Here is a 10956-nt window from a genome sequence, read left to right as displayed (position 1 = left end):
GGCCCCAGTTTTGTCTTTCACCTCGCTCGGAATATGATATAATCTTTTCCTAGAATTTCTGCTATAATTTGGTGGTCTTGTAGATGTTTTGGTCTCTTTATTCCTATTTATGGGCAATGGCGGAGTTAAGCCGATGCTAACTCTCGACGACAGACCGCACTGGTCCCCGCACAGGTACAGGTTGCATACGAGCATGCATGCGAATGCAGGTACCTGTTTAATGAATTTCGAACTCGATCACATAAGAGGAAGAATGGGCCTACTAATCGAATTGGAATGGATAGTATCACGATTTCAAGCTTGTATGTATGTAAACCTAGGGAACTCTCTCAATATGAACAACTTAATGAAAGATGACCTAGTAAAGATCAATATGGATATCTGACAAGAATAAGGAAATAAAAGAAATAAAAAGAAAATAAAAGAAAGCAGTCTAGAGTGTCCTGACCCGACCTTGGGAAACAGAATCGCGAAAATGATCAAGTCATCAACATCAACATCAAAATTATGCAGCAGCCACTTCAGCATTAGCCCCGAACAGCTTCTCCCGCCATTCTCCACAAACAGCTTCAAAGCCACTGACTACATCGCCGCAAACCTTACCCGCCTCTCGGTCTTTGAGTCGGCGGTCCCACTCACCGCGCTCGATCCACCGCGATCCCTCTTCGCGGCTCTCCTCTTCCCGCCGGATATCAGTGACGAGTTCTCGCGCAGAGCGTAACCGACGGGAAGCCGTTGAAGTCAATTGTCTCGACTCGTAGAGGGTATCGCTTAAGCCGCGAAGAGTATGTGTGATATCTGCTGTTTGCGAAATGAGGGCTTGGAGAGAGGCCAGGGGATTGTGTGCGGAGGACTGAGGAGTTGTTGGTCGGGAGTCTTGCTGTTCGGGGAAGGGGTATGGAAGATTTGGCAATAAGCCTTCGTCGATAAGGGGCATGAGAGAGTCGATAGCGTCTTCGGAAAGGAGGGGGAATGGAGAGAAGAGGAGTGGGTGGACGAGGGATTGGAGGGCGCGAGTTTGGTGGGTGAGATGTGATGTGATTGAGGAATGAGCAGTGATAAGTCTGCGATTAGATATTAGCTATCGGGAGTGGAATGGGTCTATACTTGGGTCAAGTTAAGTTACCTCATGGCACTGTTCTCAATCCCGCTTTGCCCACCAAGATCTTTCAATGACTCGACCGTCCGCTGAATGACACGGTCATTTTCACTTCCATTATTCTCTATACCTCGCCGAGCGAGACTCTCAATCTCAGCCATTTGGCTCTCCAGCGCGGGGGAGATATCCGCTTCCTCCAGATCCGAGTCGGGCCCGTAATCCGAGCCATCATATTGCGACTCCTGCCGGCGGTGCTGTCGCAAATGATTTGCACGGTGTTTGTTCCTTGACGGATGGAGCGAATCTCTTTCTGGTGAGATGGAAGGTGACCGGGAGCGCACGTTGTGCATTGATTGCATATACATATCTTCTCCATCGCTGTGACCCATCTGTTGTGACCCCGCGCGGCTAGCTTCCTGACCTGACGCATATCCATATCCATCTTCCTCTTCCCATGCGTCGGCCAGTTCATCGGCAAGGTTTCCCAATCCTCCGCCGCCCGCATCAACGGCACCAGAGAAATCTCCGGATTCTCGGTGGGACCCACTCATGGCGTTGGAGTTATGGCGGGACGCGATGGGAGACGGTGGTGCAGATAATCGAGGTGTTCGCGGTGACAGGGGGCTTGCTAATGTAAAGGTATTTCCAGTTGTCCCGGGGGAGATGGGTGAGTCCTCCGAGGCCGATGGGTAGCGGTGTGAGAGTTTCAGGGGAGACGGAGGGAGGGGCATTGGATCGTTTGGAGGTGTCACACGGGACCCTCGCCTTGTTGGAAGCTTTATTAGGAAATTGAGAGCTCTGGATTAGGGCAATATAGCCAGAGAAAAGAAACAAGCGGTTGTAGTCCGGCTGCAGGCGAGGAACAGTTCTTGATTAGGACGCCCAGTTTGGATGTTCCGATAGCTCCGGATCCGAGTCAATGTTGTAGTATAGCGCAGTAGCGATGAAACAAAGACCAAGCTAATATCAATTGATATATAACAATGTGAAAAACCTCAACTAAGGAATGACTGCATCACCAGGATGCAGGAGGGGTATAACACCAACAACTCAACTTCAACCTTCACCGCCGACTCCTGCTCATCACCGCCCGGCAAAAAAAGAACAAGAGCATCAAACCCCACATTATCATTCTCATATTGATATCGTCATATCAAGATGAGTTCTATTGAACGCATGTCCCCATTGGACCTGCTAGATCTTAATCTCACAAACCTTGACCCCCTCACCGAGAATTATGACCTTGGCTTCTACCTAAACTACCTGAACAAATGGCCCTCATTGTTCAGCACTGTGAAGGACCGTGAGGCCGGCATTGTAGGTTATAGTATGTTCAAATCTAGCCCTAACTTGGCACATTCTCCCCAAATATTGGATATACCTGACACATTCTTTTAGTTATGGGCAAGCTCGAAGAGCAACACCCTGCAATGCGCCACTCCGAGCACTACACTCCATGGCACGGACACATCACAGTCCTGACCGTCGCACCAGCCTGGCGCCGTCTCGGATTTGCACGCCGGTTGACCGAGCAGCTAGAGCGGGGATCCGACAGCAACGATGCCTGGTTTGTGGATCTCTACGTCCGCGCCGGAAATAAAGTTGCATATGAAATGTACAAAGGAATGGGGTGAGTGAATCAATATAGATGCGCGAATGCTGAATTGGTGACTGACATGCATATTTACAGATACTCCGTCTTCCGGAGGGTGGTTAATTATTATAGCGACGATCCATCGGGGATGTCGGACACTGGGGAAGATGCATTCGATATGCGCAAACCGTGCAGTCGAGATAAGAAGCTTGAGCATGTGAGGGAGAATGGTGAGAACTTCCCAGTTGGACCGGAGGATGTGATGTAAACCACCGTTCTTTTGCCAGTATTTATTGAAGCAGCCCATAGATGGCTTTCTTTTCTATTTCTCTCTCGCCTTTTTCTTCGAGGGTTCTTATGGCATGGAGGGCTTACGCGGGGCTGGGCCTTTGGTGGATATTATCTTGTACAGAGTCAGTTATATGATTATTGTCATTTTCCCTCTAAGTATAACATGAAGTGCGCCGTGTCTCCCATTGACTGGATGTAAGCGAAATGAGTTGTCGGGAGGCAATGCAATATGCAATATGAGGACGAAGTTAACGGGATCAAGAATTAGCTGAAACAAGGCTTGAACCTCTTGGGCAGCGGGTATATTTGTAAGACATTTCAGCAGGCAGCGGCCAAGACTCAAGCCTTGACATGGAACTTAAGACCGGAGCGCAGGAATCTGACGCAGCTCATAAGAACCGCAGAGGTAGTGAGGCAGCAAGCAGTGAAAAGCTGAACTCCAAGGAATTGGTGTGTATCGGCCAGGATTGCACCACCGATTGGGGTACCGATCAACAGGCCTATGGAAGTGATAGCAAAGACCATACCCAAGCGTGTGCCCAAGTTGCGCACGTCCGGAGTCATGCTCGCCATGACCACAGGCGGCAGAGACACAAATCCACCTGAGAAGAAGCCGTAGAAGACGGCAAGGATGATGATGCCAGGTACGGTATGAACACGAATCCAGACAAAGGCCAGGATGGCAGTGATGGTCACGGCGGGTGTGAGCATATTCAAAGGGCCGACGTGGTCGGCGAGGAAGTTGGGCGCAATACGGCCAAAGGTCGAGGCGGCATTTAGCATGGAGAGTAGGTAGAATCCAAGGTTGGAGTCTACAATGCCTGTCTCTATTGCGTATGACTGCACATAGAAAAGGAAGTTGTAGAAGCCCAAGAAGCCAATGAACATGGCAATGGCGAAGATAGTAAAGGCCGGCTCCTTTAGAGCAGACAACTGGTAGAGCTTGCGCTTCTCTTTTGGCTGGAAGCGCGAGCGCATAATGCTAATAGAAATGCAAATTGTGCCAAAGCAGACAAACCCAAGTGCTCGCGTAGCCCAGGCAAACCCGACCTTCTTCTGCAACTGATCGAACATGATGGGGTAGATCACACCACCAATACTGCTGCCACTGGCTGCTAAGCCATTGGCTAGGCCTCTCTTGCGGCGGAAGTACTGTGGCAGGATGGCAACGGAGGGCACGAAAAGGCAACCTGCTGCGAGTCCGACGCAAATGCCCTGAGAAAGAATCAGATGCCAGTATTTTGTGGCAAGACTGGTCATCATCAAGCCAAAGGGCAGCAAGAATGCAGCGAAGACGATGAGGGATCGGAAATAGCCAGCGTCAAACAGCGGACCAGTGATGACTCCAACCATCATCAGAAGGAAAGACTGCAGTGATCCAATCCAGGCAATGGTTGAGGATGAAGTACCGACGAGTAACTCTCGCTCATAATAGGTTTGATAGGCACCCCATGTATTGATAATTCCCCTATTTCAACTTATTAGCAACAGGATCTTTATATGAGAAGAATATATGTATTCTTACCATGAATTGAAGAAGAGAAAGAATGAGCCCAAAGCCTGGAGCCATGTATGTAAGCCCGTATCGAATGTCAACTCGGACTCTTTGTCCGGAGATTGTGATATATTGGCATTTTCTTGAGTGGTCGGGGAATCAGCGAGGACTTTTTGCTCTATATCCAAGTTAGTTGACCCCATGTTGCCTCATGTGTCGGTCAAATAGATGTCCCTCACGGGCGAGAGCGTGTATAATATAGGAGTGTGGATATAGAGTCAAGATGGAAGCAATGGATATAATATAATGAAATATTTTCCAACAGAACCCTAAGCGGGGCCTCGGGCATTCGGCCATTCGATAATATAAGGCATTGATACAATAGAATAACCAGACTTTTTCTAGAATAGGGATTTATAGTTTAGCGAAGTTCGACTTGAATATGTTTCCACTACTTGAAATCTATTGAAATATCATATTTTACCCTTGTTTTGCCAATCTTTGCGGAAATATCAATGTTTATGGACGGCAAATTGGTTGCCCAGATGCCGAGACTGGCCTAGTCATCACGGAGTACTCCGTAGATCCATAAGCTTAGTTGGAGAGGGAATAACCGAATCAGCTTTTTACCGTGGATATCCGCCATCCTACATCAGTAGGATATGCATTACAGAGGACATAGAAGTGTGCATATGAATCCAAGTATCTTATCAAGTCAAGTGCATCCAAATGTGTCTTGATGTATGAAGCATATCAAAATTTCGAAGGTCATTGGATTCCCGACAGTTCTCGCGTGGCTTATACGCGCTATAATTGCTTCTTTTACAAAGCCAAAGTATGTATATGGAAGAAGATAAAACAGGTCAAATTATTTTTGTATATGTTTTTTTCCGTTCTAGATTCATGTACAAAGCCTAATTGGTGTCCATGTTTCATCAAGGACACCCAAGTCTCTTTTTTTCGACGGTTTCTTCGAATCCCAGAACTCCAAACGCTATGCTGAAACCCAAAGAAAAGCAAAAGACGGAAAACAGCCTCAGTAGAGAACGGTTGATACCGTTTTGACCGCTACAACAGCTCCTCACATGTCCAATCCTCATACCTAAAGTCGAACGTTAGATCTGGCTCGCCACTCATCACAGGATATTGCTTACCATCCATCGGGCAAGTATCGGCGAATGATCAGGGGAATCTTCTTCTGGTTCAATTCCTTCATGGCGATCTGCAGGGGATCGGTTTCACCCTCGAGGTCGACAAGAACGGGGGCGTTCATACTATGCCAAATGTCAGCAAGCCCAAGCTAACGCAGTATATGCGCAATTGTCGGTATCAAAAGCAACGTACCTGATCTGCAGGGCACGGGTACCGAGAACACGCGCGCGCTCGTACTTGGTCAAGTATGGGGTGGTAGTGCGCTGGTCATTGGGGACTTTCTTCTCGCGCGACTGCTCCATCACTTTTCCTGCGTATCCGGCATTGGGATCGCCAGAGACCACGACATTTTCGCCATTGGTGGTGGGGTATTCTTCTCCCTCAACCCCGTCTTCGCCCTCGAGGCCCTCTTGTTCCTCCGGCTCCTCATCAAACACATCCTCGCCGGGCTCGTAGTCGTAGCTGCGCATACCACATTGTTAGAAAATGGGTTTATACAAGTATGAGCGAACACATTGTGAAGCTGCCTGGAGGCAAAATGGGGAGCAAAGCTCCTTTGCGCCTCGTCCCTGGGCAATTTGGTGAAGGGAGGTAGCTTACGTCTCTTCGACGTCGTCGTCGTGGCCGTAGTCAGACATGATGACAGTAAACCTGTAAAGGAGCGAAGTATTTGTAGGCCGAAGCGAGCGATGACAGACCCAGAGGTATGAGAGACAACTCGGGGGTTCGAGGTGGGATTTGATGCTAAAAATCCTGGGAGCGGAAAAACTTCCTCTCTGTTGACCGTCACCGCCTTTCCGGCAAAAAATAAATTTATTAGTTTAGCATTCACCTCCGAACTTCCTCGAGCCTTGAGGTCCTTTTCCTTGCCCAATTGTCCCTTTCAGGGCTTCTCATGATGGCCATGAAACGAAAGGCCTCATCTGAGGGTGTCGCGACCCCCAAACGACACCAGAAGCAGAATGTCCTAGACAATTCCGGCAAGTCTACGTCCTTAGATAACATCACGATAAAGTGATCTAATCACTGACGATCTTACAGACATGATCTATGAGGAGACTCACTCTGATGCTGAGTACTCGGCTCCTGGTACTCCGAGCTCAATGAGCGAAGACATGGACGAATCTCCGGCGACCCCAATCTCGGCCACCTCTTCCCGACAAATATTCCCATCCGAGCGGAAAATGCTACCTTGCCCGTTCGAGGGGTGCGATAAGTCCTACAATCGTCCGGCTCGACTCCAGGAGCATATTCGATCACACAACAACGAAAGAATCTTCAAGTGTGAGGACTGCGACAAGGCATTTTTACGCACTTCCCACCTTCAACATCATGTCAAGAGTGTCCATACAGGTGTTCGAGACTTCGTGTGCGACTACCCAGGTTGTGAGAAGAGCTTTGTGAACGGGTCACGGCTTCGCCGTCACGCCGCTACGCATGATGGCGATGACAAGTACCGCTGTACCGAGTACCCACCTTGCGAGGAGACATTCCGGAAGCACTCGACACTACAGCAGCACGTCATGCTTGTCCACTTGAACCAGAAGCCATTTCCATGTAAATTCGTGGACCCAAAGACCAAGGAGAAATGCAACATGGCCTTCGACAAGCCTGGTAATCTACGAACCCACCAGAGCAGGGTCCATTCCGAGAAGCGATTCACTTGCGCAGAATGTGCCGAAAAGATGGATGCTCAATCGTCAGATATGGCCGACGACAATACAACACAAGATATATCATTCCCCACATATGCCAGTTTACAAAGCCACATTCGAATTGTTCACCCACCCGCATGTCCCGAGTGTCCATTAGTCTGTTCCACAGCACGAGGGCTACGGCGCCACATCGAGATAGCCCATGGGGACGTCACTCTGGAAGAACGAAAGATCTTCCCCTGCACTTACCCCGGCTGCGACCGCAGCTTCACCAAGCAAGGCAACCTAAACGTCCACACTCGCACAGTCCACGAAGGCCAAAGACAGTTCGTCTGCGGCGAAACCGATCTCTCAAACAACGAAAAAGTGGAGGGGTGGGATGGCGTCGGCTGCGGCAAACGCTACGGCAACAACTCGACACTTATTGAACACATCCGCTGCACACACCTGGGATACCCGAGTGCCAGACAACGACGTAACGCAAAAAAGGCGGCCAAAAAGCCGCAGAATTCCGTTTCCACTCTTTCTGCTCTCACGGGCCAAGGCTACGCCGAGGAAACAGGACGGCAGATCGCTTGCTTTTACCCGGAGTCGTGCCCGCATCGTTTCCATCGCAACTACGATTTGTGGGTGCACATGACTACCAAACACAGCTGCACCGAAGACGAGGTGCAAAATCTCTTCATGCAGCGCGCGTTGCTTACCGACGAAACCGCCCCCGGCGTCAACTCGCTGGGTATCTATGGTCTTGGATATGATCAGGATGGTCGGTCTTACTACGCGGCAGGAGACCACTCCTCGGATGCTGCTTTCGGCTCACAGTCGAACGATTCGTCTTATCTCCCTAGTCAGCCGGGGTTGGATTCTGATTATTTGATGCAATATTGATTCTTTGATTCTATGATACCCCGGCCGTAATCAGACGGCACTGGTTGACCCTGTCAATTCTTATCATGCGATGGAACAAAGATGAAGCGCATTTCTACGATGTTATGATTATGTATGTAGCGTTCTTGATGCGTACCCAGGGGCTTTTCTTGGAGGTCTCTATTCTTCGACAGCATGTTGACTTCATGTATGTTTTGACTTGACAACTTTAATCCACGAAGGACCAGCTTCAAAATGAATTCAAATTTAATATTGATCATCTATGTAGCCCCGTATGCACCAGAGGATCAGGGCTGTAGACCAAGGGTGCCCATTGTCTTATTATAACTGGCGTTTCCCTACTTTGATCTCACCCTTGTAGAACAACCTGGTTGCCAATGGCTGCATGAGATAGTGGATTTAGCTTTGTTACGTATCAAGGTAGGATATCTTGAATAAGTCTGCATGTCTCCTTGATAAATCGGGCTTCTTTCTAGCTCTTGATACAACTGTATGAATAGATGCCGTCTTCCATTTCCATCCATTTGTATTCGGCCGTCTTCCTCTCTGTTCAGTATCTCCTCTTCTTTTTCCCTTTGGCATCTCTCACTCCCCGCCGCAGAAACTGGTAGAGTAGCCATCTGAGTACTCGCTGTTGAACCCCACGAACTGTGCCAGCCAATCATCCTCATACTCGCCAACCCACAACCCCTCCTTCAACATATCAACCAACCCCCACGGGATATGTCTGGCATGATCTTGGAAAGGTGGAGACCTAAGCGCAAGCATCCGGCCATCCTCCTTCTCTTCCCAGACGAGAGTCTGCAGGGGGTAGTCCCAGGCAATAGCGTTATCATCCCTACACCAAAGCGAGCGACACGTCATCAACTGCTGCTCCGCCCAGCAGTTCCGCGCATGCTGACTTCGGATTTCTTCGGGACAGAGCTCGTGTGCCTCGATCTCGCTTTCCAGACAGGGAAACAGCGGCGGCAATTCGACAGGGTCCCAGGATAATGACGACAAGCCAGTCAAATGCTTGCAGAACTCCACTTGCACGGCGTTGGCCACGTCGACGCCGTAGATGGTAAAGAGCCGGACGATGTCGCAGAACAGGTGGACTGCTGGAAAGCCGCGGGCGAGAGCTAGCCATTGGCTGATCCGTATGAGTAAGATCGTGATTTGGTCGTCGTAGTGTTCGAGGTCGGTGATGCATGCGAGCTCGATACCTGGTTGGGTTGAGATCAGGGCTGCTGGCGGTCGGGAGTTCTCTAGTGGCAGGAATCCAAGGATTTCAGCGACCTTCGGATTGTTGTCAATGATAAATTGTTTTGTGGCCTGGGCGTTCTTGTCATACTGCTCTTCGACGGGCGGCCAGCGGTCCCAGTATAATGTTCCTTTGCAGGCTTGGAGGCGGTATTCTCTGACCTGTTTTGTTTCCATTTGTTGTTCATCCCAGGCTGGACGGGGGTCATAGATTGTGTCTAGAGATGTTTAGAAAGTCCGTTCATTTGGAGGAAGTGAATGGGGTATTTGCAAACAGTTCTTGCGGCGATTCCACGCGGTTTCATAGAGATCCTTCTTAAAATCCGCAATCAATTCCTTTGAGGCCAGGAAGCCATTGTCCATCTCCAGAGCACTGTCGGCTCGGTCAGTAATCCAGTAAATTGGCTTGGATGTATCGCGTAGAGGTTCTAGTAAGTTTCTGAGCATTTGCAACTCGCGAGAGAATAAGAATTCGTCACTTTTCCTACACCATTCGCCGTCCTGAGACGGTGGGAGCTGAGGTGCGACGGTAGCACCGCACTTGAGGTCCTCTGGCTCGCGATTGAAGTTCCGAATTCGGTTTGCAAACATTGCCCTGTGTCGGTGTTCATCGAAATATTCTGGGATATTGTCAAGGGATTGCTGAAGTTCAACCACTGCTTCAAATGAACCAAACAGTGAGTAAAGGAGATGCGCGAAGGACCCAGGGAGAGTGTTGGTTTGCCAACTAGGAATATAGGAGGCTATCATATCTGGTAAATCGGTTAGCTTGAAGCCGACCACGAAATATGAGACTTCTTCCCGCAAAATGTCGAGTTTACCAGCCTGCTCAGTTCTCCGATGCAGGAGTCGTGACATCTGCTCTTCGAGCAAAAGCCCAGGGGCCCTGTAAGTGGTTGAAGGGGGTGAGATCGGTGCATAATTCTGATGGAGATCCAATCCAGCGAGAATATGTGGTAGGTCTTCATAATCGCTAGCCTGGGCTGACTTTCGTGGGATTGTGTTTCTGCGCATCTCGATCGATGTTCGTGGGTCTAAAGGGATGCAGAGATTTCGTGAGGAGTCAACGTTGGTTGAACCACAGGCTAATGGCTACAGTTAACCAAACAGGAAGCCAGAGGGAAACGAGAAGATGAGAGGGACCAGTGAAGGATCCCAGACCTTTATAGTCTCATTTAGGTGTAGGGGAGAAGACATACTGCGTGATCTTACCTAGGTAAGATTCTCTTGCCACTGTTCACACGAAAGTGGACAAGTCAACAGAAAATGGAAAGAACGATTGAGATGGTTGATTGTGATGCAGGTTGAAATGGTCTGGGAAAGCAAGAAGTCCGTGTGATGGTGCGAGGAAAAGAGTGATGATGAAAGCGATCAGGAAAGCGCGAATGTACTCCAGGGCTCCCAAAGTTCCAAGGTTATGTCATTTAGACTGAGCCATTCCAACAAACACAGTTCAGCTTTTATATACAACATAGATCACGGATTCCAGTACGCTCGAGGCCATTGTGAGCCACAAGAAGTATAGATATAGAAGGTGTCC

The 10956-nt window shown here is 49.2% G+C and overlaps 6 protein-coding genes across 6 annotated transcripts; 2 read left to right on the top strand and 4 right to left on the bottom strand.

Moving 5' to 3' along the window:
• Nucleotides 1-505: 505 nt before the first annotated feature.
• Nucleotides 506-1830, bottom strand: N7519_000925 (uncharacterized protein; the record flags this gene model as incomplete). Its single annotated transcript, XM_057287703.1, has 2 exons — nucleotides 506-1064; nucleotides 1127-1830. 2 exons carry the CDS (start codon nucleotides 1828-1830, stop codon nucleotides 506-508), a joined length of 1263 nt encoding a protein of 420 aa, XP_057153786.1.
• Nucleotides 1831-2257: 427 nt separating this feature from the next.
• Nucleotides 2258-2961, top strand: N7519_000924 (peptide alpha-N-acetyltransferase complex B subunit NAT3; the record flags this gene model as incomplete). The annotated part of the gene is made up of 3 exons (XM_057287702.1): nucleotides 2258-2426; nucleotides 2498-2729; nucleotides 2790-2961. 3 exons carry the CDS (start codon nucleotides 2258-2260, stop codon nucleotides 2959-2961), a joined length of 573 nt encoding a protein of 190 aa, XP_057153785.1.
• A 362-nt stretch (nucleotides 2962-3323) lies between these two features.
• N7519_000923 (MCT family MFS transporter) lies at nucleotides 3324-4682 on the bottom strand (the record flags this gene model as incomplete). Its single annotated transcript, XM_057287701.1, has 2 exons — nucleotides 3324-4452; nucleotides 4510-4682. The coding sequence occupies 2 exons, from the start codon at nucleotides 4680-4682 to the stop codon at nucleotides 3324-3326; spliced, it is 1302 nt and encodes a 433-aa protein (XP_057153784.1).
• An 865-nt stretch (nucleotides 4683-5547) lies between these two features.
• N7519_000922 (DNA-directed RNA polymerase core subunit RPO26) lies at nucleotides 5548-6269 on the bottom strand (the record flags this gene model as incomplete). The annotated part of the gene is made up of 4 exons (XM_057287700.1): nucleotides 5548-5581; nucleotides 5634-5753; nucleotides 5824-6093; nucleotides 6232-6269. The coding sequence occupies 4 exons, from the start codon at nucleotides 6267-6269 to the stop codon at nucleotides 5548-5550; spliced, it is 462 nt and encodes a 153-aa protein (XP_057153783.1).
• Nucleotides 6270-6674: 405 nt separating this feature from the next.
• Nucleotides 6675-8174, top strand: N7519_000921 (C2H2-type zinc finger protein; the record flags this gene model as incomplete). The annotated part of the gene is made up of 1 exon (XM_057287699.1): nucleotides 6675-8174. One exon carries the CDS (start codon nucleotides 6675-6677, stop codon nucleotides 8172-8174), a length of 1500 nt encoding a protein of 499 aa, XP_057153782.1.
• Nucleotides 8175-8759: 585 nt separating this feature from the next.
• Nucleotides 8760-10430, bottom strand: N7519_000920 (uncharacterized protein; the record flags this gene model as incomplete). The annotated part of the gene is made up of 2 exons (XM_057287698.1): nucleotides 8760-9634; nucleotides 9692-10430. The coding sequence occupies 2 exons, from the start codon at nucleotides 10428-10430 to the stop codon at nucleotides 8760-8762; spliced, it is 1614 nt and encodes a 537-aa protein (XP_057153781.1).
• Nucleotides 10431-10956: the final 526 nt, after the last annotated feature.

Source organism: Penicillium mononematosum, assembly GCF_028829835.1.
Source record: "Penicillium mononematosum strain IBT 11891 chromosome Unknown utg000001l:1.0-4488741.0:1.0-4491989.0, whole genome shotgun sequence".
NCBI classification, from domain to species: Eukaryota; Fungi; Ascomycota; class Eurotiomycetes; order Eurotiales; family Aspergillaceae; genus Penicillium; species Penicillium mononematosum.
Note: the sequence above shows the minus strand (reverse complement) of the source record. Positions and strands in the feature narration are given on the sequence as shown.